This window comes from Caretta caretta, chromosome 4 (genome assembly GCF_965140235.1).
Source record: "Caretta caretta isolate rCarCar2 chromosome 4, rCarCar1.hap1, whole genome shotgun sequence".
NCBI classification, from domain to species: Eukaryota; Metazoa; Chordata; order Testudines; family Cheloniidae; genus Caretta; species Caretta caretta.
Genome location: NC_134209.1, coordinates 108,539,714 through 108,567,636, shown reverse-complemented (window position 1 = coordinate 108,567,636; position 27,923 = coordinate 108,539,714). Strand labels below are relative to the sequence as shown.

Here is a 27,923-nt window from a genome sequence, read left to right as displayed (position 1 = left end):
AGGTAGCAGGGGACCTGCTGGCCTCCGAGCAGGTAGCAGGGAAAACAGATTAAACTAGACCTGCTGGCCTCCGGGAAGGTAGCAGGGGACCTGCTGGCCTCCGAGAAGGTAGCAGGGAAGAACAGGTTAACCGGACCTGCTGGCCTCCGAGAAGGTAGCAGGGAGAAATAACCTGCTGGCCTCCGAGAAGGTAGCAGGGAGAAATAGGTTAACCAGACCTGCTGGCCTCCGAGAAGGTAGCAGGGAGAAATAGGTTAACTGGACCTGCTGGCCTCTGGGAAGGTAGCAGGGGACCTGCTGGCCTCCGGGAAGGTAGCAGGGGAAAAACGCATAGATTAAGCTATGATTTCAGAATCTAGGCTGTGTCACTTGCTAAGTAATACCAGCAGTGACAAAGAGATTGAAATATCCATGTTAAGATGTTAAGGAAAAGAAAACGTGTATGTATCTGTCTGTGTGTGTGTAAATATGTAAAGTTCTAAGGACCAGTTAGTTTTGTTTTTGTTTTAAATAATGCCACTAAAAATCCATTTGACTCTTTAATTCAAAGTTGCAAAACTGACAGACCTTTTTGCTAGACACAGGTAATTAGTGTTGTTTGGCTTTGGGATTTGGCATTTAACCCTTAAAAGGTAACTCAATGCTTTACAAAATTTAAAATGTTTTTAAGTTGTGGCTGCAGCAGGGCAGTCAAAATCAGGAGAATATATAAAAAAAAATTTTTTTTGGATTCTTTTTGTTTGTTTGTTTTTTGTTTGTTTTTGTAATAGCAGATGAGAGTTGTAGTAAAAAAAAAATTAAAAAAAGACAGTGCCTCTCTGAAGCAACAGCAGGGGTGAGGTGCACAAAACAAAAAAAAAGCAATGTTAGAAACACTGAGTCTTAAAATGGCTCTGAGTAATCAGACTGTCACTTTGATAAAGGTACATGAAAACTCTGTAAGCAAAAAAAGAAATAGTGACACCTTATGTAAAAATGGATCTGGATAATGTTATAGAAGTTGAACTATGGAAGGAATGTGCATTTGCCCCAGAACATGTGCAGGGTATATTGTAGAAGGGGCAAAAGAAATGCAAACATACCATGCTACTTAATTAAAATGCTATTAGGGCTCCAAAGGGAGCCACAATAGGTTGGGTTTTCTTTTTCAGATTGCTGTGTGTTTTGGAACCAGAAGTTAAAAGTAATCAAAACTCTGGTGAAAGTTGATTGTGTCCCTTTTAAGATAGACTCTCTGAGCTGCTGATGGCTTTAAATCCAAAAGCAGGAAGTTTCTGTGAAAATGCAAATTACCTAAATGATAAAGGAAGGAAAGAACTAGCAGCACAAAGGAGCTGCAGATAAAGGACATACCTGGTCAGCAAACAAATTGTCTAAATAAAAGGCATGGGATAACAAGATAATTTTAATAAATTTAATGATAATAAGTATCCCTGTAACAACGTATAGTGTGTATGATTTTTGGAAAAATCCTTTAAGGTCGTATGGTAATGATGCTTCTCAGTTATTATCTGTAAATAAAACTTAAAGCTTAACACAGCAGGAAAAACATTATAAACTTGGTCTGCTATATAAGAAGGAAAACTCAGGGATTTAATGACTTAACAGTGGGATAATTTCCCCATAACCCTTAAAAGATAAAAACCATTGAAACCTGGCCTGCCTATAGAACAAAAACAGGAAAATGTGGGGGCAATTCCTCTGTTTTGCCTACAATCAGCAAGGGTATTTGTAAAAGAAATATTTTAAGCAATAATCTGCCACCCCAAAAGGGGTAGAAACATGTTCTTTTGTCTTTCAGAAAATCAGGAAAAGCTGATGCCAGCTGAAAAGCAACCCAATACCATGAATCTACTGTCACAATAGAAATTGTGTTCTGTGTTCTATGTTTTGTCTTGTGTTTTGTCTTGTTGCTAGCACTGTTGTGTGTTTAAAAAAAAAAAAATACTGAAGACCTGCAGGAATTTAAAAATAAATTAGGCTTTCTGTCCCAGCTACAGGACAGCCTGATACAAAAACAAGTACATGCCAATGTAGACTTGGTCCAAATTGGTCTGGGTAACCTAAAAGGCTGATGGAATCTTTAGTAATGGCTTAATACTACCACATGGCTTATCCATAAGAAAAAAAAAATATTAGAAATAGGAAACTACACAGCCATAGCTATGGGATGCACTGAAATGCAGATACTTGCACTAGCTACTTTTGAACACAAAATGTTCTGGGTCATATTGGGAAATATTAAGGGTTTGATGCATTTGTTAAAAAAGAAAGAGATCATTGTTTGACACTTCTCAATATGAATGGATGCAATATGTTTCCAGTATTGTAAACCAGACTTGTTAATGGGAGAAATTGTTGTCAAAATTGCACACCAACAGTCCCTGGAGGCAAAGGTATTGAAGGTTAACCCACTCCCCATATTACACATGGGATCCTTTTGGGTACCCTGGACCTTGAGCCAGTGGGCTGGGGAGGGAGGGAAGCTATTGGACACTAGAGGTTGTACCGAATGGACTCCTCAAAAGTGGGTGTGCCTCATCTTGCCTGTTGCCCCAGAACCTTGTAGTAAAGATACATCACTAGGCTCATGTATGTGGCATGAATTGGAATCACAAACTCAAATTGCCTCACAGTACTTTCTCTTGAATAGGCTACATAGAAAGTGACACTGACAATTATAAATCTTAGTGTCAAAAGGGGGATTATGTTGGATCATATTAAAGAAGTTCTGTATTAAAATCACAAATGAGTTTGATTCCCCAGAGTTTAAATTCCAGGGTATTACTAATTAAGAGGTCTCTTGGTTTTTGGTACTGTTTCTCTCCCTCTATGTGTGAAACTTGCAAGCTGCTAATTGTGTTAGTACATTCTAAGACAGAGTCTGTTCTCAAAGCAATTCACAGAGAGAGAGACTCAAAGCAATACTCTAACAACAGAAACAGCACCCAGAGACTTTCATGCCCTTTTGTTGTATTAACAATTGTGATTAAAATAGAGATAGAGGATGTATGTGGATGGATGCTTGGTGTGGATAATAACTGAATGATCAGGGAGGTGCCAGCCTAAGAATCCAGTGTCCATCGGCTGAAGAAGGTGTCAAGTGGAAATAACCAGAGGACCCCACCCGGCGGGCAGACTGGAATCCACCCAACAGCCTCAAGAATGGGAGAACCAAAGAACAAGATAACATCTTGGAGCCGTCAGGAATGTGCTATCTGCTGATTGATTCAGCAACAGCATGATGAAGCAATTCCCATAGACTGGCATAGGAAGAAATTCCTATAAAAATAGTCTCTAAAAAGTGAGAACTTTGGGGTCTGATTCTGCAAACCAACTTCCAGGAGCATCAGATGAGCATCTGACAAGGCCCTGCTCCCTCCTCATGTCCAGGCCACCTGGCCAGTGGCTTGGCATGAGCAACTCTAAGGCTGGTAACTATGATAACAACCTTGCAGAACCTGTGTGTGTGGGTGTGTATGTGTGTGTGTGTGTGTGTATGAATGAATGTGTGAATAAATATGAGATTGAATGGAATGTTATAGCTATAACTAACTGCTTTCTATGATTCTTTCTGTAATCACAATAAATGTGGTATTTTGCCTTTTTCCCTTTAATAAGATCCTGCTGGTTTTTATTTTATTGGTATAACACCTTGCCAGTGTGGACGGGTAGTGAGCTAGTGCGTCCGGGGCTCCTTTAATGTGCTCTAACTCGCAAGTGTAGCCAAGCCCTAAGGTTCATTGAGAGTCAGAGGTGACCCCATAGGGCCTCCTAAAATTTGTCTGGCAAGCTTTCTAAGCGTCACTGGAGCTTGTTGCTTTCTGCAGGTACACAGGAAGGGAAAGGAAAATGCTTCCTTAACTTTCCTTCAGCTTTCCCCAACCTCTGGTCTCCTTCTAAGGAGTATAAATAGAAATATATCCTCTTTCAGATCCTGGCCTCTGCTCTGTCCCCTTTGCACCAATGGTAAGCCGATTTAAAGAGCGCTTGGATATGGTAATCCCTGAGTAGCATGAAGTCCACACAGCTGGCCCTAAATTATCTGCTCTTAGCCCAGTTGACATAGGTGGTATGTTGGGAGCACCAGTGTACAAGGGCAATATGCTCTATCAATCCTGCCAGAACAACCCCATAGGGACCATATAGGCCAGCACAAGGTAGAGCAACCCCGAGGATGCTCTAAAACTTACACTGAAAGCCAAACAAGACCCTGGCTGCCCCCAGAATTTGGAGGCAGCAGAGAAGGGGCAGAAAGCCACCTGCCTTTTCCCTCTTCAAGCATGCAAAACCAGGCGAATAGATACACCTGAGGGGGGGAAGTCACTTCCCTCTCTGTGCCTCACCTTCCCAAAAATGGAGATAATGATACAGACCTCTTTTGTAAAGCACTCTGAGATCTAGTGATGGAAAGCACAGCATAAGAGCTAGAATATATATATATATATATAACCTTGCAAAAATACAGACAGGAACAAAATAGATACTTTTTTTAATTCAGCAAGGAGGGGATGAAAATGTAATTGTAGCCCTGTGTGTATTAAAACATCCAATAATTGTAAACACTGGTATTAGCTGCTTGGTTGACTGGCTTGACATTTCATCACTTGATTCAATTCATTCTATCTTAGTTGGAATATCTACTGAAAGCATGGTTCATGGTGGTCAAAGAAAAGATGAACACAGTAATGATCTTCATAAGTTGCTACTGACTAATAAATATATTTAGGCCAATGGGATTTTGGAGATGTTATCAACCCTACAAAATTAATGGAAATATTTGCTCTAAAACAAGAAAGACATAATATGGTAAAACGCCTTAAAGTTTACTGTGGCTGTGCTCCAAGGTATCCTTAGTCTGCAATATAGCAAGCAGGTACATTAACTGGAGCAGCAATACCTACTGATATCTAAATTATGGAACTGCTATAGGACTCTGCACTTCCTAAATCTTAAAGAGTTCAGTTACGCTTTTGAACTGAATGTAGAGAGCAATAACTAAGCACAAAAGACTGTCCTAGGTAGTTAGAGTAGAACTTGTATGCACTGACACCTTACCCACCCCAGTTCTCCCTGGATTCAAAAGTGATGTGTGGAAACATATCCATATTCCACTAACAACCCTTTACTGCTGTTTAAAAAGGTTTCTCTTAAATCAATTTCCATATAGTGCAAAGAAACTGAAGGCAATCCAGTATTCAGAGCCAAAGCACTGGCTGGGAGTCCTGCACATCCACAGATTTTTACATAGCGAAGAGAGTGGGTCCAGATTTGTAAATGCATGGGAGAAGGATGTGAGCAGAAGCATGAGTCAGCATGGCTACTGTCCCACAATGCTGGCTGGGAAGTGTTCCAGGCTAACAGAAGTGAGAGGGGCTACCACGGAATCCACAGTGCAGGAAGTTATAATGAAACTTGACAAGAGATCTGCTGGGCAACCTCCCACCTCAAGAGACCATCTCCAGGTATCCGAAATGTGATTAATGTAATTCTGATCCACTTTGAATTACAGGGCCATACCAGGTAAGTAAGCAGTATTGTTGGCTGCTTGAGTGGTTTTTTAAATCAGGTTTAAGTGCTGTGACATCTTTAAAAACTTTAGAAGTATTTGCAACAAGGAGTGTATTCTGTTTTAACCACCTTTTTAAATTTTGTGCTGTTTGCACCAGGCCTATCTGCCAAGACTCACAGGTATGTTGGATACTATTTCAGACTACACCAATGTATATAATAAGATTCTAGAATGGTCTGGGTTAAGAGTAAAGGGCAAATCTGAATGGCCAGATGTGTCTGAAACATTCATAACTGAATGGTTTGGGACTTCGCCACATGTACTCGCAATCTTAATTCCAGTTTAATGTATTTGTCTGGGAATCTTTGTAATGCTTCTGTAAATACACCTATGGACACTAACAAGATATATTGCACATTTTCAAGAATTAAGACAAATGCCATACAGCCAGACATTTTGTGAATACAACACAGAAAAACCGGCAATAACTCAGTGAATTTGGGTATCTTTCTACGATAAAAAGCTTTCACACTGAGGGTCCAATCCTACAAGATACTGAATGTCTCCTGTAAAATACTGAGTACTCTCAGCCCCCACTGGCTTTAATTAGTTGAGGGAGCTAAGAACTGCATTAGATTAGGCCCTGATTTTCAGAGGCATTAGGCACCCAGAACTCCACAGAAGCTGTGAGAGCTCAGCACCTCTGAAAAATTAGTCCCTTGGGCCTGCTCCTGGTCATTTTGAAGCTATTGGCAAAATTTCCATTTATTTCAATTATGCAGGACTGGGCCGTAGAAGAGTAACTCATGGGGCCGTCCTTAGGATTTATGGGGCCCCATGCAGTATTATTAAACTGGTACCCCTATGCCCGACAGCAGCCCGGGCTCACATGTGTATTTTAGATAAGCGTGGTCTTTTGAAGGATTTATTTTAAAAAACTATATGTCTGAAGATGCAAGCATTTAAGGCTAAAAATGAATATTTAGATTGTGCATCTAAAAATCTATGCAAGGATTTTTAGAGATGTGATTTTATAATCTTCAGCAACACACTAATGAAATATTTTTAAAACAAATTTTAAACTAAGGTCCTGTAGACTAAATGTTCTGAGTAAATATTACAGTAATGCACAACTGTTTTTAGGCTTGTCTACACCAGCAATTTACAGCGCTGCAACTTTCTCGCTCGGGGCTGTGCAAAAACACCCCCCGAGCACAGCAAATTTCAGCGTTGTAAAGCGCCAGTGTAGACAGAGCACCAGAGCTGGTAGCTACGCCCGTTGTGGAGGTGGTTTTTTTTAGAGCGCTGGGAGAGCACTTTAGCATTGCCAGTGTAGACTAGCCCTTTGTCAGTAAATTCAGAAACTGACAGTATATACCTGGTTTCAGAGGAACAGCCGTGTTAGTCTGTATTCGCAAAAAGAAAAGGAGTACTTGTGGCACCTTAGAGACTAACCAATTTATTTGAGCATGAGCTTTCGTGAGCCACAGCTCACTTCATCAGATGTTTACCGTGGAAACTGCAGCAGACTTTATATACACACAGAAATCATGAAACAATACCTCCTCCCACCCCACTGTCCTGCTGGTAATAGCTTATCTAAAGTGATCAACAGGTGGGCCATTTCCAGCACAAATCCAGGTTTTCTCACCCTCCACCCCCCCACACAAATTCACTCTCCTGCTGGTGCTAGCCCATCCAAAGTGACAACTCTTTACATAATCAAGTCGGGCTATTTCCTGCATAGATCAAGGTTTTCTCACATCCCCCCCACCCCCATACACACACAAACTCACTCTCCTGCTGGTAATAGCTCATCTAAACTGACCACTCTCCAGGTTTAAATCCAAGTTAAACCAGAACATCTGGGGGGGGGGGGGTAGGAAAAAACAAGAGGAAACAGGCTACCTTGCATAATGACTTAGCCACTCCCAGTCTCTATTTAAGCCTAAATTAATAGTATCCAATTTGCAAATGAATTCCAATTCAGCAGTTTCTCGCTGGAGTCTGGATTTGAAGTTTTTTTGTTTTAAGATAGCGACCTTCATGTCTGTGATTGCGTGACCAGAGAGATTGAAGTGTTCTCCGACTGGTTTATGAATGTTATAATTCTTGACATCTGATTTGTGTCCATTTATTCTTTTACGTAGAGACTGTCCAGTTTGACCAATGTACATGGCAGAGGGGCATTGCTGGCACATGATGGCATATATCACATTGGTGGATGTGCAGGTGAACGAGCCTCTGATAGTGTGGCTGATGTTATTAGGCCCTGTGATGGTGTCCCCTGAATAGATATGTGGGCACAATTGGCAACGGGCTTTGTTGCAAGGATAAGTTCCTGGGTTAGTGGTTCTTTTGTGTGGTATGTGGTTGTTGGTGAGTATTTGCTTCAGGTTGCGGGGCTGTCTGTAGGCAAGGACTGGCCTGTCTCCCAAGACTTGTGAGAGTGTTGGGTCATCCTTTAGGATAGGTTGTAGATCCTTAATAATGCGTTGGAGGGGTTTTAGTTGGGGGCTGAAGGTGACCGCTAGTGGCGTTCTGTTATTTTCTTTGTTAGGCCTGTCCTGTAGTAGGTAACTTCTGGGAACTCTTCTGGCTCTATCAATCTGTTTCTTTACTTCTGCAGGTGGGTATTGTAGTTGTAAGAAAGCTTGACAGAGATCTTGTAGGTGTTTGTCTCTGTCTGAGGGGTTGGAGCAAATGCGGTTGTATCGCAGAGCTTGGCTGTAGACGATGGATCGTGTGGTGTGGTCAGGGTGAAAGCAGGAGGCATGCAGGTAGGAATAGCGGTCAGTAGGTTTCCGGTATAGGGTGGTGTTTATGTGGCCATTGTTTATTAGCACTGTAGTGTCCAGGAAGTGGATCTCTTGTGTGGACTGGACCAGGCTGAGGTTGGTGGTGGGATGGAAATTGTTGAAATCATGGTGGAATTCCTCAAGGGCTTCTTTTCCATGGGTCCAGATGATGAAGATGTCATCAATATAGCGCAAGTAGAGTAGGGGCTTTAGGGGACGAGAGCTGAGGAAGCGTTGTTCTAAATCAGCCATAAAAATGTTGGCATACTGTGGGGCCATGTGGGTACCCATAGCAGTGCCGCTGATCTGAAGGTATACATTGTCCCCAAATGTAAAATAGTTATGGGTAAGGACAAAGTCACAAAGTTCAGCCACCAGGTTAGCCGTGACATTATCGGGGATAGTGTTCTTGACGGCCTGTAGTCCATCTTTGTGTGGAATGTTGGTGTAGAGGGCTTCTACATCCATAGTAGCCAGGATGGTGTTATCAGGAAGATCACCGATGGATTGAAGTTTCCTCAGGAAGTCAGTGGTGTCTCGAAGGTAGCTGGGAGTGCTGGTAGCGTAGGGCCTGAGGAGGGAGTCTACATAGCCAGACAATCCTGCTGTCAGGGTGCCAATGCCTGAGATGATGGGGCGCCCAGGATTTCCAGGTTTATGGATCTTGGGTAGTAGATAGAATATCCCAGGTCGGGGTTCCAGGGGTGTGTCTGTGCGGATTTGATCTTGTGCTTTTTCAGGAAGTTTCTTGAGCAAATGCTGTAGTTGCTTTTGGTAACTCTCAGTGGGATCATAGGGTAATGGCTTGTAGAAACTCGTGTTGGAGAGCTGCCGAGCAGCCTCTTGTTCATATTCCGACCTATTCATGATGACAACAGCACCTCCTTTGTCAGCCTTTTTGATTATGATGTCAGAGTTGTTTCTGAGGCTGTGGATGGCATTGCGTTCCGCATGGCTGAGGTTATGGGGCAAGTGATGCTGCTTTTCCACAATTTCAGCCCGTGCACGTCGGCGGAAGCACTCTATGTAGAAGTCCAGTCTGCTGTTTCGACCTTCAGGAGGAGTCCATCTAGAATCCCTCTTTCTGTAGTGTTGGCAGGGAGACCTCTGTGGATTAGTATGTTGTTCAGAGGTATTTTGGAAATATTCCTTGAGACGGAGACGTCGAAAATAGGATTCTAGGTCACCACAGAACTGTATCATGTTCGTGGGGGTGGAGGGGCAGAAGGAGAGGCCCCGAGATAGAACAGCTGCTTCTGCTGGGCTGAGAGTATAGTTGGATAGGTTAACAATATTGCTAGGTGGGGTGAGGGAACCATTGCTGTGGCCCCTTGTAGCATGTAGTAGTTTAGAAAGTTTAGTGTCTTTTTTCTTTTGTAGAGAAGCAAAGTGTGCGTTGTAAATGGCTTGTCTAGTTTTAGTAAAATCCAGCCACGAGGAAGTTTGTGTGGAAGATTGGTTCTTTATGAGAGTATCCATTTTTGAGAGCTCATTCTTAATCTTTCCCTGTTTGCTGTAGAGGATCTTGATCAGGTGATTCCGCAGTTTCTTTGAGAGCGTGAGGCACAAGCTGTCAGCATAGTCTGTGTGGTATGTAGATTGTAATGGATTTTTGACCTTCAGTCCTTTTGGTACGATGTCCATCTGTTTGCATTTGGAAAGGAAGATGATGTCTGTCTGTATCTGTACAAGTTTCTTCATGCAGTTGATAGATTTCCACTCCATACGGCTAAATGCAGTGCCTTGCATAATGACAGGTTTCAGAGGAACAGCCGTGTTAGTCTGTATTCGCAAAAAGAAAAGGAGTACTTGTGGCACCTTAGAGACTAACCAATTTATTTGAGCATGAGCTTTCGTGAGCCACAGCTCACTTCATCAGATGTTTACCGTGGAAACTGCAGCAGACTTTATATACACACAGAAATCATGAAACAATACCTCCTCCCACCCCACTGTCCTGCTGGTAATAGCTTATCTAAAGTGATCAACAGGTGGGCCATTTCCAGCACAAATCCAGGTTTTCTCACCCTCCACCCCCCCACACAAATTCACTCTCCTGCTGGTGCTAGCCCATCCAAAGTGACAACTCTTTACATAATCAAGTCGGGCTATTTCCTGCATAGATCAAGGTTTTCTCACATCCCCCCCACCCCCATACACACACAAACTCACTCTCCTGCTGGTAATAGCTCATCTAAACTGACCACTCTCCAGGTTTAAATCCAAGTTAAACCAGAACATCTGGGGGGGGGGGGGTAGGAAAAAACAAGAGGAAACAGGCTACCTTGCATAATGACTTAGCCACTCCCAGTCTCTATTTAAGCCTAAATTAATAGTATCCAATTTGCAAATGAATTCCAATTCAGCAGTTTCTCGCTGGAGTCTGGATTTGAAGTTTTTTTGTTTTAAGATAGCGACCTTCATGTCTGTGATTGCGTGACCAGAGAGATTGAAGTGTTCTCCGACTGGTTTATGAATGTTATAATTCTTGACATCTGATTTGTGTCCATTTATTCTTTTACGTAGAGACTGTCCAGTTTGACCAATGTACATGGCAGAGGGGCATTGCTGGCACATGATGGCATATATCACATTGGTGGATGTGCAGGTGAACGAGCCTCTGATAGTGTGGCTGATGTTATTAGGCCCTGTGATGGTGTCCCCTGAATAGATATGTGGGCACAATTGGCAACGGGCTTTGTTGCAAGGATAAGTTCCTGGGTTAGTGGTTCTTTTGTGTGGTATGTGGTTGTTGGTGAGTATTTGCTTCAGGTTGCGGGGCTGTCTGTAGGCAAGGACTGGCCTGTCTCCCAAGACTTGTGAGAGTGTTGGGTCATCCTTTAGGATAGGTTGTAGATCCTTAATAATGCGTTGGAGGGGTTTTAGTTGGGGGCTGAAGGTGACCGCTAGTGGCGTTCTGTTATTTTCTTTGTTAGGCCTGTCCTGTAGTAGGTAACTTCTGGGAACTCTTCTGGCTCTATCAATCTGTTTCTTTACTTCTGCAGGTGGGTATTGTAGTTGTAAGAAAGCTTGACAGAGATCTTGTAGGTGTTTGTCTCTGTCTGAGGGGTTGGAGCAAATGCGGTTGTATCGCAGAGCTTGGCTGTAGACGATGGATCGTGTGGTGTGGTCAGCCAAGCTCTGCGATACAACCGCATTTGCTCCAACCCCTCAGACAGAGACAAACACCTACAAGATCTCTGTCAAGCTTTCTTACAACTACAATACCCACCTGCAGAAGTAAAGAAACAGATTGATAGAGCCAGAAGAGTTCCCAGAAGTTACCTACTACAGGACAGGCCTAACAAAGAAAATAACAGAACGCCACTAGCGGTCACCTTCAGCCCCCAACTAAAACCCCTCCAACGCATTATTAAGGATCTACAACCTATCCTAAAGGATGACCCAACACTCTCACAAGTCTTGGGAGACAGGCCAGTCCTTGCCTACAGACAGCCCCGCAACCTGAAGCAAATACTCACCAACAACCACATACCACACAAAAGAACCACTAACCCAGGAACTTATCCTTGCAACAAAGCCCGTTGCCAATTGTGCCCACATATCTATTCAGGGGACACCATCACAGGGCCTAATAACATCAGCCACACTATCAGAGGCTCGTTCACCTGCACATCCACCAATGTGATATATGCCATCATGTGCCAGCAATGCCCCTCTGCCATGTACATTGGTCAAACTGGACAGTCTCTACGTAAAAGAATAAATGGACACAAATCAGATGTCAAGAATTATAACATTCATAAACCAGTCGGAGAACACTTCAATCTCTCTGGTCACGCAATCACAGACATGAAGGTCGCTATCTTAAAACAAAAAAACTTCAAATCCAGACTCCAGCGAGAAACTGCTGAATTGGAATTCATTTGCAAATTGGATACTATTAATTTAGGCTTAAATAGAGACTGGGAGTGGCTAAGTCATTATGCAAGGTAGCCTGTTTCCTCTTGTTTTTTCCTACCCCCCCCCCCCCAGATGTTCTGGTTTAACTTGGATTTAAACCTGGAGAGTGGTCAGTTTAGATGAGCTATTACCAGCAGGAGAGTGAGTTTGTGTGTGTATGGGGGTGGGGGGGATGTGAGAAAACCTTGATCTATGCAGGAAATAGCCCGACTTGATTATGTAAAGAGTTGTCACTTTGGATGGGCTAGCACCAGCAGGAGAGTGAATTTGTGTGGGGGGGTGGAGGGTGAGAAAACCTGGATTTGTGCTGGAAATGGCCCACCTGTTGATCACTTTAGATAAGCTATTACCAGCAGGACAGTGGGGTGGGAGGAGGTATTGTTTCATGATTTCTGTGTGTATATAAAGTCTGCTGCAGTTTCCACGGTAAACATCTGATGAAGTGAGCTGTGGCTCACGAAAGCTCATGCTCAAATAAATTGGTTAGTCTCTAAGGTGCCACAAGTACTCCTTTTCTTTTTAGTATATACCTGGGGATTGGCAAATGCCTGTTAAATGGCTTCATTACCCTTGAATGGCTCTTTAACAGTTTCAGTGTTGTGCTAATAGGTCTGGCAGGCTGGAAGGCTTTTTCACTCTTAAGTACTAGATTCCCTCTGGAGGAAGATTCACCAGGCTCCAGCAGCCAGCTGTGGTGGGAGCCTGCAGGAAGGGTCAGAACAGGGATAGGAAGAGGCGGGAGGGTGGACACTAAGGCGTTGTCTACCCTGGCACTTTATAGTGCTGCAACTTTCTTGCTCAAGGGTGTGAAAAACCCCCCCCCAGCATGCTGCAAGTTTCAGCGCTGTAAAATGGCAGTGTAGACAGTGCACCAGCTACAGTAGCTACTCCCCTTGCGGACGCGGTTTTTTTACAGCGCTGGGAGAGCTCTCTCCCAGCGCTGGTGCTGCAACTACACAGCCACGTTAAAACGCTGCCGCGACAGCGCTTTAACATTGCTAGTGAAGACATACCCTAAAACCCAGGGATGCCCTAAATTTTCACAGCCGCGTATGCTGCATTTGCCTAAGGACAGCCCTGGTAACTCATAAAAAAGGCTCTTATTGTAGCGATATGCTGGATGGGATTCTTGGGCTAGACTGAACGTCCTGCTAAAATTCTGTCCCTGATCACGTGTAAGAGATTTCCTGGCCTCTGACTCTCTCTCTTTCTGGATATTGCTGAGCTATATGTGACAAGCATGATCCTTACAAATATTTAAGGGCAAATGTTTTGCCTTATAAAATGGACCAGATTGCACCAAACATGTATTTTACCATGTGAGGTTACCCCTTCCTCCTTACAAAGTCTTCATCCCAATCTCTACTCCTCCTTCAGAAGTCGATCCCTGAGCAACACCACCAACTAATAGACTCAGTATACTTTCAGGAACAAAGTCTAAGATATGAATACTCCTTTCAAAATGCAGTTTAATATAAGCTTATTGTCTCCTTTCTTGGTTGTGGGTAGGAAAAAGTGGGTTTTTTTTAAATGGGAAAACAAATTAATAGCTTCCTCATTCCTAGCCACACATACCCCTGGGACACGGAGTTAGTCCCAAGCTAACGGGGAAAATATTTGTTGTGGGCCCTTGTTAAAATATTGCTGGTACAGCACTGGAAAAAGGATCTGATCCTGCAAGGTGCCAAGTGCTCTCTACTCCCATTGGGTTCAATAGCAGTTGAGGGTGTTCACTACCTTAAAGAGGGTATTAATTCCAGCCCTAAGGCAGGAATTGAAATAAAATAAACCGACAAAAGTGAAAAAGGGGAAGTAGTCTACTCTAAAGGAAGCGATTGTATGTGTGCGCATAAGTGTAATCTTAAAATATTTAAAATAGCCAAATTATATTTAAACTTGTAACCATATTTCCCTAGCTGGACACAGTTCAAAGCTGTCAATATTTAGAACAAACGTTTATGAAATGGTTTTCTTCCACAGATCTTCAAGTACATTACAAATATGGGTGAAAAAATAATTATTCCCATTTTACAGATCAGAAATTAAGTCACCGACAGGTAAAACAAGTTGCTCAAGGTTACTCAGTGAGTCAGCGGCAGAGCTGGGAAAAACACACACCATTTCCAGGTTCTGCCTCTCAACAATTTCATTTTTTTATTTTTACAGTCTTGCGCTTCCAAATTTAGACCTTAATCATGCAAATGTTGTGCATGTGAGACAGTTACATGTGTGTCATCCTATGAAGTCCAAGTGTTTGCAGAATTGGGGCCTTAGGTTTTATACTGACTGACACAAGTCAATGGGTACAGAAGGTAGCTATGCAGATATAGTATATGCTGTTCAGCTGCAACCCTGGTAAATATCTTAAACAGAAAGGTATTATCTGCACCTGCGATTTGTAAATATTTAAATTAAAACCGTGCTAAAAATCCAGAAGATGGCATTCTAAAAGAACATGTGGATGCAGCAGCAGCCTATTTAACTGTGATTATAAAATTGCTGCAGTCCTCACGTTAGCCTCACCAGATTGATCAGCCTTCTCATTGCATGTTCATGCGAGCAAATGCATTCACAGGGATCAAATCCACCTTCTGCCATGACTATCCGTAGAAACCTAAAGTTGGCTCTGAACACCTAGAAAGAATAATAATAAAAAGGACAATCAACTTTTTTTCAATTGACCTTATTTTACAGAGACTAATGCATCAAATTTCACTTCATTTAGTCCAAGGGGGAAAAACAAAACAAACCACAGTAATCCATTTATTCCTTTTGGCAGGATGAATAGAGAAAACCGCCATGTTTGATTACTTAACAAATCAAAAAGTAGAGTACGAGGTATTGGGTTGTTGTTGTTTTTTAAAGTGGTGTCTGGTAAACCCTTACTCAGAGGTCCAAATAATTTTTACTACGTTTTGTGTGCAATCTGGATTTCCCTCAGGCCATTATGAAAGATCCCTTCACAGACAAAACTACAAAGGTAAAATTGCTCTCCGAGCTGCACAGTGAGTTGGTTAACTGCAAAATTTCTATTTATTAAATGTTCCATACTCGTTCCACATCAGTGGGAGTTCCCTGCAAGAATAAATGCCCTAAATTTGAAATGTGCTGAGTTCCCACAACTCCTGCTGGAGGAGACTGGGGCAGAAATATGGTGCAACAAAGAATTATGTAGATGATTAAGACAAAAAAGTCTATTTCCACATTTGAACTGAAAAGCAAGAACAGTATATAAAAGAATACTTTTAATCTCCATCCACGTTCTTATCCCATCACCATGGTATCTGAAAATCTTATACTGCTATAGTAGGTAAGTATATTAAAGGTTTCAGAGTAACAGCCGTGTTAGTCTGTATTCGCAAAAAGAAAAGGAGTACTTGTGGCACCTTAGAGACTAACCAATTTATTTGAGTACGAAAGCTCATGCTCAAATAAATTGGTTAGTCTCTAAGATGCCACAAGTACTCCTTTTCTTTTTAAGTATATTAAAGAAGCTCTCTGTTAAATTCAGTAGTGTCAGAAGTCAATCATAACCAAGGATTTGTTTCAGAAGATTGTCAAGCAAGACACTGCATCCCAAAAAGCTCATGCCATATGTAGGTGCTCCAGAAGGGGTCATGCCAGGCATAGGGATTCCAAAATAGGATTGAGAACAATATGGTTCAAGTTAGAAAGTGAAAAATTTCAGTACGGTCATACCACTGAAAGAATTCACTAGAGGGGAGATTTTAAAAATCTCCTAAGAGATTTAGGAGCACAATTCCCCTTGAAAATCAGTGGGACTTGTACTCCTAAGCCCTTTATTAGACACTTACAAAATTCTCCCCTAGATCAACCTCTAGTATGTGCAAGGAATAAAAATTAAAACCCTGTAACTTATTTACTATCAGGAGACACAATGACCCTTGCCATCTAATGGAAACAGGCAGAGTGAGAGTGGAGAAGGATGTAGTTGGAGCTATTTTAAGAAAGGAGCCTCACATACTAATTTTAGATCAAAGAAGGTCATTCAGCTAGTGATACTGATTCAGAGTTCAAAGAAATTATAATAGGAAACAGTGGGGAATCCATTCTAGTTTATTCACTTGTTAAAACCAATTATCCACCATACACTGCAGTGGTTCTACAAGTGTATTTTTATCATTTATCAATAGTCTTCTTTGTGGTTTAATTAATGGCAAAAATGGGTAGTTTCCCATAGTTTTCATTCCTGCACTCAAATCAGAATTGCTTTCTCTCTCTACTAAAGCAACGTAAGAATCTTCAGATCAGTTTTGCATAATACTTGTGGTCAAAACATCATTGCTGACTTTGTACTATCATGGGCTAGATTCAGCTTGGTTTTGTGCTGGCCATGCAGGGCCCCCAAGGTGGAACAATCGTCAAGTTTAGATGCTGTAGAAGCAGAAAGCAGCTGCAAACTTTCCTCTGGCAGTAGGGCATCATCACAGTCCCATATGAGTAGAGTTAGTCTGCAAGTTGGAAGCCATGTAATAAGGGTATCCAGAAGATGTGCTGAATCAAGCACATCTGCTCAGCAGTCTACCAGCTAGACTCATGGGAGCATATAATCTAATAGTATATCTTGGCTCCAATGTGTGTTCTTAGGCTATACTTGGTATCAAAATCCTGTTACGAAATTGCACAATGTATTTTCCATTTACCTCACACTAATCAGAATTGGCTTTATCTTATGTCAGTTCCTATCCATCCCTACACCCAGTTCCGGCATATAGCCCTCTCCACTATGAGTCACAGCAACTCTGCCTTTTGTAAATACAGCAGATCATCTATAAAGAAGCTAAGGAATGAGAAGGGTTGTGCCCTTTTTTGCTTCCTTATGGTGTATAAAGAAGGCTTGTATTTTTTTCTCTCCAAGAAGGTTTTTCCATTTGCTTGTATTTTTTTCTCTCCAAGAAGGTTTTTCCATTTGCATGCTTCCCTCTCCCCCTCCTATCACTAGATATCCAGTTATTTGTCTTTTTTGTTTTTCCTAGATGACTCTTTGCACAATTTAAAAACTAGAAGAATTATGACATCAGAGATATCAAGCAAACAGAAACTAGTTAAATGACAGGAGAGTTATTTTTATTCTGTTTAAAATTCTTTGTTTTTCCTTTTTATTGTTACCAACTATTTAACTCAACCCCCAGATAAACAACTGGAAGAAAAGGTAGGTTTGTTAAAGATCTCACATCCCCCACCACTTTAATTAAAGTATACAAATTGTAGATTTACTACAAGTACTCCAGCAGAATCAGTGAAAAATCACAGACACTTGACTGATATTTCTAAAGTAAAAACAAGCATATTTAAAGAGCTCAGTAACACCTCTCCTGAGTAAACAGCTTGCAGCTGGCGAGCAGTGGGAGACAAAATATACTGTTTCCATTTCACAAAAAATCATCTTTCTTGTTCCAAGAGTGAACTCCTTCCTGTACCAAAGCAAGCAGGAAGCTCTGTACATTCTCCATATGCTAGAAGCTCTCAGGTGTGGCTCCAGAAGTCCAGGGATTAGTACTAATGGTAAAAAGTCAGTATGTGAATATTTATAGAGCAAAATTTCTATCTGCAACCGAGCCGCAATCCACAAAAATGGTTTGCGGATATCCACTTTATATCCTCGGATATCTGTGGATTTGCAGGGCTCTATGTATTTACTTGGAAAGAAAATGCAATTTAAAAATAACCTTTTAAAATTCAGGTTTTCAAAGAAACACCCATTGCAGCTACATACACAGTGGTTGCATATGTACCTATAGAGACAGTACAGATATTAGAGCGGATCAAACCCTGCACCTCCAGCCCCAAAAACACAAACCTCGACCCCCCTGAGCTACAGAAATAACTCCACTAACTTTGAGTAAGTAGCAGGCTCTTCTCTTTCCTAGGGCCTGCCACTACAGGGAGATATGATCTGGCATCCTCTAGGCCAGTGTATAACTGGTTTAATATTTTCACCACAGGGAACTGTTCTGTTGGCTGTCAATGTGTGTTGCAATTTTACTGCTCCTTTCCTGCTAGAAGCTCTTTGGATGGATGTAGCTCTAGACACAGTGCACTGGTAATGGCTGGGGTTTAGGCAGCTGGACCTGTAATGTCCATTGGGCAGGGGCTGAAGAGCAGGAGCTGAGATTAGTTACCAAGCTGAGTCAGGAGATGGGTACCTAGGTCACGCTGGGTCGTGCTCAAAGGCAGGAGTAAAGCGCAAGACAGGGCAAGTGACGATGTCTATAGCAGTAGTAAGCCAAAGTCTGTGTTCGCAAAAAGAAAAGGAGTACTTGTGGCACCTTAGAGACTAACCAATTTATTTGAGCATAAGCTTTCGTGAGCTACAGTTGTTGTTGCTCAGATGGCTCTCTGGGGTAACTTCCTGGTTTAAATAGTTGATGTGCATCAGGTGGCTGCAGAATTCTGTAGCTCTGGCCTCTTCAGGCAATACTTCCTGTGATATCTACCCCTCTAGTAATTGTTGGGTGCTACTGAATCTAGCTCCTTAGTGGCAACATAGATTTTAGTTGCCCAGGACCCTGCAACCCTGGGCTCCAGGCCCATGGACCCTCATACCACTATACTCAGTGGAGGAATGCTGGAGTTTTTCCATAGTGCTTGAAACCTTTTTGATTTATCCAAATTTGTTGACATTAGTGTTAACCATAGATCACTGAGTCTTGTCTTTACACACAGATACTACTGTGGAATTTTATAAGAAGATTGAAGACTGCCCTCCTAATCCTGTCTTTGCTCTTTTGTTTCAGATAGCAGCAATATCTAAAAGCACCTGTCAAAATGCTATAACAAATCATTTAATTAATTTTGCTTTTGAAATCAGCTTCAATAAAAACCACTGTACAAATGAAGTTATTTAAAGACAAAGGAAACCATTTGTTATAGCTGTTTTGGCACTGTTGAAAAGTGCTAACAAGCTAAAAATTACAAGCCATTACAAGTCCGAAGCATCAACAACATTCAGAGAATTTACTTCTGTCCTGGGGTGAGCTCGGAATCCAGTCTAGTGCATCAGCCAAGTTCCCCACTCCTCCATGGTTGCCCAGAAAATCCTTCTCCTCATAAACAGAGCACGTCTTCCTCCGCCCCTCCCCACCTGCACTCAATGTGTCTTCATGTCTAGATCTTCCCTTTAGGCACACAACCCTTCCTGCAAACATTCCCTTCCCAAAAAGAAAAGGAGTACTTGTGGCACCTTAGAGACTAACCAATTTATGTGAGCATAAGCTTTCGTGAGCTTCAGCTCACTTCATCGGATGCTGTAGCTCACGAAAGCTTATGCTCAAATAAATTGGTTAGTCTCTAAGGGGCCACAAGTACTCCTTTTCTTTTTGCGAATACAGACTAACACGGCTGTTACTCTGATTCCCTTCCCAGCATCTTACAAGTCCTAAATATCCCGTATTTCAAGTAATCTGACCCTTCACCCAAAGAAAGAAAAGATAAATAGACAATGTGCTGAGGGGGGAGGCAGCATAGCTGAATGGAGCTAGAGAATACACATCCCTAAGGCAGTAGAGGGATTCAATACTATATCACGAGAGACATCATAATCCCCAATACATTTTAGAAATATGATCCAGAATAGTGGTGGGCAACCTGCAACCCACATGCGACCCATCAGGGTAATCTGATTGCGGGCCGCAAGACATTTTGCTGATGTTGACCATCCGCGGGCACGGCCCCCCACAACTCCCAGTGGCCACGGGCCGCAGGTTGCCCACCACCGATCCAGAATGTGGGGGCAGAGTCATGCCTTCTCACAGGAACCAAGGGGAGAAGGCATGGCCCTCCTTATTCAGGAGCTGGTGGAGATGGTTCGAGCACCAGAACAGGCTAGACCAGCCCCGAAGTCTTTATAAGGGCTGAAGTCCTTTACAAAGGGACATTCTTGGATTAAATTTGGTCCAAATTTAGGTTTTGTAAAAAGAAGCTTTGAACCTAAAACCAATTTAAATGTTTCCATGATTTGTTCCCCTTTATATTCTAGGGCAAACTGTTTAAGCAAATATTCCTCTGCACTATATGAAGCTCAGACATTACAGCACTGTGCATTTTTTCCCATGGTATTTTTTAACCCTCTTTCTATTGGAAAGCAATTTTCTCTCTCAGCATCTCTCCTCACTTACAGTTTGATCTTGCTTCCACTGAAGCAAGTGACAGAACTCCCAATGACCTTCAATGAACCATGACTTAGTGCCCTACAAAGAGCCACAGATTTCCAGAGCACTATTCATGGTCATTCCTCATATGGCCTATTACCTGGGCAGTTTCAGACTTTATTTAGAAATTCAACCGGTGACATTAAGGATCTCCCGGCTGAGTTTTTACGGCAAAAGGAAAACTGGCCGACTGGGCTACAAAGGAAGAGCAGCAGCACTGTTCTCAAATGTGAAAGTGGATCCTGCCATCATGAGTGCTGCCATGGATCAAATGTGGCTCCTGCTATGGCTTTCTCCTGCTGCTCCTCCCAGATTCGGATTAGCCACTTCGCTTTGTTGTCTACTGAAAAAACAACAACCCAGAAAGGGTTTATGTGGCTTCTACAGGACCCAGTGGGTATTCTCAGCCACAGCAACACTTTTACAAGTTTAAAATAATCCCCCCCCCCACTCCTTTCTTCATTATTCTAAGGAGAAAAAGCTGTTTCTGTACTTGAAAGCAACTACACATGTCCCCCTGGAGCTCCTTCTGCAGTTTGATGAGTTGGTGAGTTTATTTTTGCACTGAAACTTTACTCAAGATAATTAAGCAGATCCCAGTTGAACTTTTCAATGCAAATTAAACTGAGACGTTCATTTCTTTATGGAAAGTCTACTTAAACACACACCCTGTAAACACTGATCAAAGAAGCCAAGGATACAATAGGCCTGGGGAGTGAACTACTCTGAACTATGTCAGGCTTGAGGCATGCTAGGCTGGGGTCACTGAAGAGGAAGCTTGCACTGTTGCTGTCTGTGAAGCCCTTTATCTGTACGTAAATTAGGACTTCATTTTCCAGGATTGTCCATCTGGCACCGCTCACAAGCACCAAATTCACTTTAGATAACAATTTAAGAAGAAGAAACAAGAATAAGAACAGAAATAAAAACAAAAAAAGAGCTGATACAGCCAATGAAGGAGTGCTGGAGGTACCACAGGGATATGCATTGGCTAAGGAAGGGGATCCAGAGACAGGGCAGGTTGAGGAGGGGGAATACTGAGTAGAGAAGGAAGTTCTGAGCACAGAATCTGTAGCTACACTGAGGATTTTCTGATGCTCTCCCATGGTTCCTCTAGCACTGATCCATCTCCAGTTATTCTAGCAATGGTGAATTGTGTTAGGCCACTAGGATTTTTACCACCGTGTCATCTAATTCTACATCGGCTCTGAGCAGCACATGGAGAGAAACGAGTCTACAGCAGCACTGCACCAATGCAGTGGAGCTGCAAGGGAGGTAAAGCAATGATGGAAGAATTTCAGAAAGTCTACACTGTGGACAAGGTCAGAAGGAGAGGGAAGAGAGTCCCGAGCAGAAGGAGAGGAAAAATAAAGAAGACACAAAGATTGTGAAACACAATACAGGATTACAAAATAGACTTTAAAATAAGGGGTGGTACAAGATTGCCTCAGAAATTAATGAGCTATGGAGACTTCCACCTCTATGGTGGATCAGCTCATGTCCTGCTGAGGGTCACAATCTTCCTCCCATTCCAGTATCTGCAAAATTCACATTGATTTCAGAGGGGGCAGGATGTGGTCCCAAGATTGTAGCAACTGAAAGCACTTCCATTTGTTGGCTGTCTAGCATCTTATATAAGATGAGGGGAAGTCTTAAGGCTTGTCTACCTGCCAAGTTGCATCTGTTATTTAAGAGCAGTGCCAAAAGACTCTGTGGACACCTATTTTGGTTTAAGTAGGGCTTATTTCAGTTTAGAGTAAATTGGTAGGAACAGATTTAAAATAAACTTAAATAAGCCACTCAAACTGAAAAAAGAGTGTCCCCACAGGAGTTTTTATCAGTATAACTAAACTGGTACAAGTTTGTACATAGACCGGGTCTTAGTTCAGTCCCTAGAGGACAAGTGTCTGTGCCCTGGTCTACACTAGGACTTTAGGTCGAATTTAGCAGCGTTAAATCGATTTAAACCTGCACCCGTCCACACAATGAAGCCCTTTATTTCGACTTAAAGGGCTCTTAAAATCGATTTCCTTACTCCACCCCTGACAAGTGGATTAGCGCTTAAATCGACGTTGCCGGCTCGAATTTGGGGTACTGTGGACACAATTCGATGGTATTGGCCTCCGGGAGCTATCCCAGAGTGCTCCATTATGACCGCTCTGGACAGCACTCTCAACTCAGATGCACTGGCCAGGTAGACAGGAAAAGAACCGCGAACTTTTGAATCTCATTTCCTGTTTGGCCAGCGTGGCAAGCTGCAGGTGACCATGCAGAGCTCATCAGCACAGGTGACCATGATGGAGTCCCAGAATCGCAAAAGAGCTCCAGCATGTACCGAACGGGAGGTACGGGATCTGATCGCTGTTTGGGGAGAGGAATCCGTGCTATCAGAACTCCGTTCCAGTTTTCGAAATGCCAAAACCTTTCTGAAAATCTCCCAGGGCATGAAGGACAGAGGCCATAACAGGGACCCGAAGCAGTGCCGCGTGAAACTGAAGGAGCTGAGGCAAGCCTACCAGAAAACCAGAGAGGCGAACGGCCGCTCTGGGTCAGAGCCCCAAACATGCCGCTTCTATGATGAGCTGCATGCCATTTTAGGGGGTTCAGCCACCACTACCCCAGCCGTGTTGTTTGACTCCTTCAATGGAGATGGAGGCAATACGGAAGTAGGTTTTGGGGACGAAGAAGATGAGGAGGAGGAGGAGGAGGTTGTAGATAGCTCTCAGCAAGCAAGCGGAGAAACCGGTTTTCCCGACAGCCAGGAACTGTTTCTCACCCTAGACCTGGAGCCAGTACCCCCCGAACCCACCCAAGGCTGCCTCCTGGACTCAGCAGGCGGAGAAGGGACCTCTGGTGAGTGTACCTTTTAAAATGCTATACATGGTTTAAAAGCAAGCATGTGAAAGGATTACTTTGCCCTGGCATTTGCGGTTCTCCTAGATGTAGTCCTAAAGCCTTTGCAAAAGGTTTCTGGGGAGGGCAGCCTTATTTCGTCCTTCATGGTAGGACACTTTACCACTCCAGGCCAGTAACATGTACTCGGGAATCACTGTAGAACAAAGCATTGCAGTGTATGTTTGCTGGCATTCAACCAAAATCCGTTCACGCGGTGGGAGGAGGCAAAATGCGACCTTGTAACGAAAGCACATGTGCTATTTATGTAATGTTAACAGCAAGGTTTACCCTGAAAGAGTGTAGCGACTGTTTTATAAAATGTGTCTTTTTAAATACCGCTGTCCCTTTTTTTTTCTCCACCAGCTGCATGTGTTTCAATGATCACAGGATCTTCTCCTTCCCAGAGGCTAGTGAAGCTTAGAAAGAAAAAAAAACGCACTTGCGATGAAATGTTCTCCGAGCTCATGCTGTCCTCCCACACTGACAGAGCACAGACGAATGCGTGGAGGCAAATAATGTCAGAGTGCAGGAAAGCACAAAATGACCGGGAGGAGAGGTGGAGGGCTGAAGAGAGTAAGTGGCGGGCTGAAGAGAGTAAGTGGCGGGCTGAAGACAGGGCTGAAGCTCAAATGTGGCGGCAGCGTGATGAGAGGAGACAGGATTCAATGCTGAGGCTGCTGCAGGACCAAACCAGTATGCTCCAGTGTATGGTTGAGCTGCAGCAAAGGCAGCTGGAGCACAGACTGCCACTGCTGCCCCTCTGTAACCAACCGCCCTCCTCCCCAAGTTCCATAGTCTCCACACCCAGACGCCCAAGAACGCGGTGGGGGGGCCTCCGGCCAACCAGCCACTCCACCACAGAGGATTGCCCAAAAAAAAGAAGGCTGTCATTCAATAAATTTTAAAGTTGTAAACTTTTAAAGTGCTGTGTGGCATTTTCCTTCCCTCCTCCACCACCCCTCCTGGGATACCTTGGTAGTCATCTCCCTATTTGTGTGATGAATGAATAACGAATGCATGACTGTGAAGCAGCAATGACTTTATTGCCTCTGCAAGCAATGATTAAAGGGAGGAGGGGAGGGTGGTTAGCTTACAGGGAAGTAGAGTGAACCAAGGGGCGGGGGGGTTCATCAAGGAGAAACAAACAGAACTTTCACACCGTAGCCTGGCCAGTCATGAAACTGGTTTTCAAAGCTTCTCTGATGCGTACCGCGCCCTCCTGTGCTCTTCTAACCGCCCTGGTGTCTGGCTGCGCGTAACCAGCAGCTAGGCGATTTGCCTCAACCTCCCACCCCGCCATAAACGTCTCCCCCTTACTCTCACAGATATTGTGGAGCACACAGCAAGCAGTAATAACAGTGGCAATATTGGTTTTGCTGAGGTCTAAGCGAGTCAGTAAACTGCGCCAGCGTGCCTTTAAACGTCCAAATGCACATTCTACCACCATTCTGCACTTGCTCAGCCTGTAGTTGAACAGCTCCTGACTACTGTCCAGGCTGCCTGTGTACGGCTTCATGAGCCATGGCATTAAGGGGTAGGCTGGGTCCCCAAGGATACATATAGGCATTTCAACATCCCCAACAGTTATTTTCTGGTCTGGGAATAAAGTCCCTTCCTGCAGCTTTTGAAACAGACCAGAGTTCCTGAAGATGCGAGCATCATGCACCTTTCCTGGCCATCCCACGTTGATGTTGGTGAAACGTCCCTTGTGATCCACCAGAGCTTGCAGCACTATCGAAAAGTACCCCTTGCGGTTTATGTACTCGGCGGCTTGGTGCTCCGGTGCCAAGATAGGGATATGGGTTCCGTCTATAGCCCCACCACAGTTAGGGAATCCCATTGCAGCAAAGCCATCCACTATGACCTGCACATTTCCCAGGGTCACTACCCTGGATATCAGCAGATCTTTGATTGCGTGGGCTACTTGCATCACAGCAGCCCCCACAGTAGATTTGCCCACTCCAAATTGATTCCCAACTGACCGGTAGCTGTCTGGCGTTGCAAGCTTCCACAGGGCTATCGCCACTCGCTTCTCAACTGTGAGGGCTGCTCTCATCTTGGTATTCATGCGCTTCAGGGCAGGGGAAAGCAAGTCACAAAGTTCCATGAAAGTGCCCTTACGCATGCGAAAGTTTCGCAGCCACTGGGAATCGTCCCAGACCTGCAACACTATGCGGTCCCACCAGTCTGTGCTTGTTTCCCGAGCCCAGAATCGGCGTTCCACAGCATGAACCTGCCCCATTAGCACCATGATGCATGCATTGTCAGGGCCCATGCTTTCAGAGAAATCTGTGTCCATGTCCTGATCACTCACGGGACCGCGCTGACGTCGCCTCCTCGCCCGGTATCGCGTTGCCATGTTCTGGTGCTGCATATACTGCTGGATAATGCGTGTGGTGGTTAATGTGCTCCTAATTGTCAAAGTGAGCTGAGCGGCCTCCATGCTTGCCGTGGTATGGCGTCTGCACAGGTAACTCAGGAAAAAAGGCGCGAAATGATTGTCTGCCCTTGCTTTCACGGGGGGGGGAGGGAGGGAACGGGGGGCTGACGATATGTACCCAGAACCACCCGCGACAATGTTTTAGCCCCATCAGGCATTGGGATCTCAACGCAGAATTCCAATGGGCAGCGGAGACTGCGGGAACTGTGGGATAGCTACCCACAGTGCAACGCTCCGGAAGTCGACGCTTGCCTCGGTACTGTGGAAGCGCTCCACCGAGTTAATGCACTTAATGCACTTAGAGCATTTTCTGTGGGGACACACACACTCGAATATATAAAACCGATTTCTAAAAAACCGACTTCTATAAATTCGACCTAATTTCGTAGTGTAGACATACCCTGTATATCAAAAGCATTGTTCCAGTTATCACTAATTGGTATTCTTATTGGCAGTCCCCATTCTGTGGAGAGAGAGAAAGAATATTTCAGTCCCCAAGGCTAACAGTTCGGCATCTTTCATTAGCACTGAATTCATGAGGAAACTAAAAAAGAACAACTTTTATATTTTAAATTTATTTACTTATTCACATGTAAGTGGCTTATTTCTTGTGGTCAAAATAGTTGAAAAGGAGCAAATTAGCCAGATCCAGTCATGGTTCAGAAAGAAATCTAAATGTTTTAAAACCCATTTTATATTATTTGATATAGAGTTATTGGCAAAATCCAACTGTCAGCAGCTGGTCACCCTTCTGTTAAAAAGATGAATTCTTCTGTAAGAAATATCTCTTGATATAAAAGCTAATTAATGAAAGATGTCAATTGACTAGAACATTGTGCAAGGATAATATCCTCCTGCTGCTAGATAAATGTTTCAGCTTCACTTCAACAATTATATCTAAAGTAGGAGACTGTGACAGAGTTCTAGGGACACTGAATTTATTTCTATTATACAAAATGACTAAAAGAGATTTAATCATTTTGCCCGACGGATGTTAAAGCAGTACAGGGAGCTGTTCACTATAAAGTTATTGACCTATTCCGTTCTGATTGGCTTAGAGAACAAACGTAGGGCCAAATTCCGCAGTCAGCATTTACACAGGAACTCCCATGGAATTTAATGCCTAGGGGTATGTCTCCACTAGCAACACTGAAGTGCTGCTGCGGCAGCGCTTTAACGTGGCTGTGTAGTCGCGGCACCAGTGACTAAAAAAACCCATCTCCACGAGGGGCATAGCTCCCAGTGCTGGGAGCCCGACTCCCAGCGCTGGTACACTGTCTACGCTGCCACTTTACCCGCTCTGAAACTTGAAGCACTTTGGGGGGGGGGGGTGTTTTTTCACTCCCCTGAGTGCTGCAAGTTTCAGCTCTTTAAAGTGGCAGTGTAGACAAGGCCTTAGTAGTGACTACAGGATCCAATACCCAGGAGGGTTTCCCTACGTTCTGGCTTTTGGTTAGTTTCTCCACCCTCCAAACTACTCATTACTTCCTCCAGTATTCCTGTCCCCACTCCCCAAGCAGCTCCTGCCAGTCTCTTACGGTCAAAGCTACAAGAGCTGTCTGCATGTTTCATTACTGTTTCTAACACAGCACACCTAGATGGCACAACTGCAGCGAGTGAACACGGGACCCATGCTGGTAGCACTGTCGCACTACATTAGATGCACTTCCATGCTGTGCCATTTCATCCTAGTTCCTCAGTGCTCTGGTAGAAGCTACAGGCAGGCTTGGGCTCCACACAGAGTGTCTCATATTAAACAGGAGCTGGCACCTGCCCAAGAGAGCAGGTAAATGGGAGACAAGGGCAAAGGGGTCTCCCATAAGTCTCCACAGGGGCAGGACAGAGGGGTAGCAACAGAGATAGACATCTCACCCCAGTCCAACCTGTATGCCTCCCATGAACTTCCACATGGCTAAGGTAGAGGCGGTGTGGACCTTGCTGTTTAAAACTCCACCCATGATTTTTTATAGATAATATTTATGTTTTATAATAAAACACAAGTTATTTATCCTAAAAGGTTAACTACTGAAAAAGCCTGTGTTCCCCTTAACGGACTGTGTAACCTATTGTTAAGGCACCTGAGTTCTGGTACCAAGAGTTGTGGGTTTAAGACTAAGGCCTGGTCTACGTTACAAAGTTAGGTTACCATAAGCCCTTTGTGTTGGTCTAGTTGTGCATGTGTA

The 27,923-nt window shown here is 43.5% G+C and overlaps 1 protein-coding gene across 1 annotated transcript in view; it reads right to left on the bottom strand.

Moving 5' to 3' along the window:
• Positions 1 to 27,923, bottom strand: part of SMIM14 (small integral membrane protein 14) — a 91,728-nt gene that overhangs the window by 52,451 nt on the left and 11,354 nt on the right. Inside the window, exon 2 of the mRNA XM_048848540.2 lies at positions 14,758 to 14,868. Within this exon, the coding sequence (XP_048704497.1) occupies positions 14,758 to 14,832 (75 nt within the window). The 5' untranslated portion in view covers positions 14,833 to 14,868. The remainder of the gene's footprint in view (positions 1 to 14,757; positions 14,869 to 27,923) is intronic.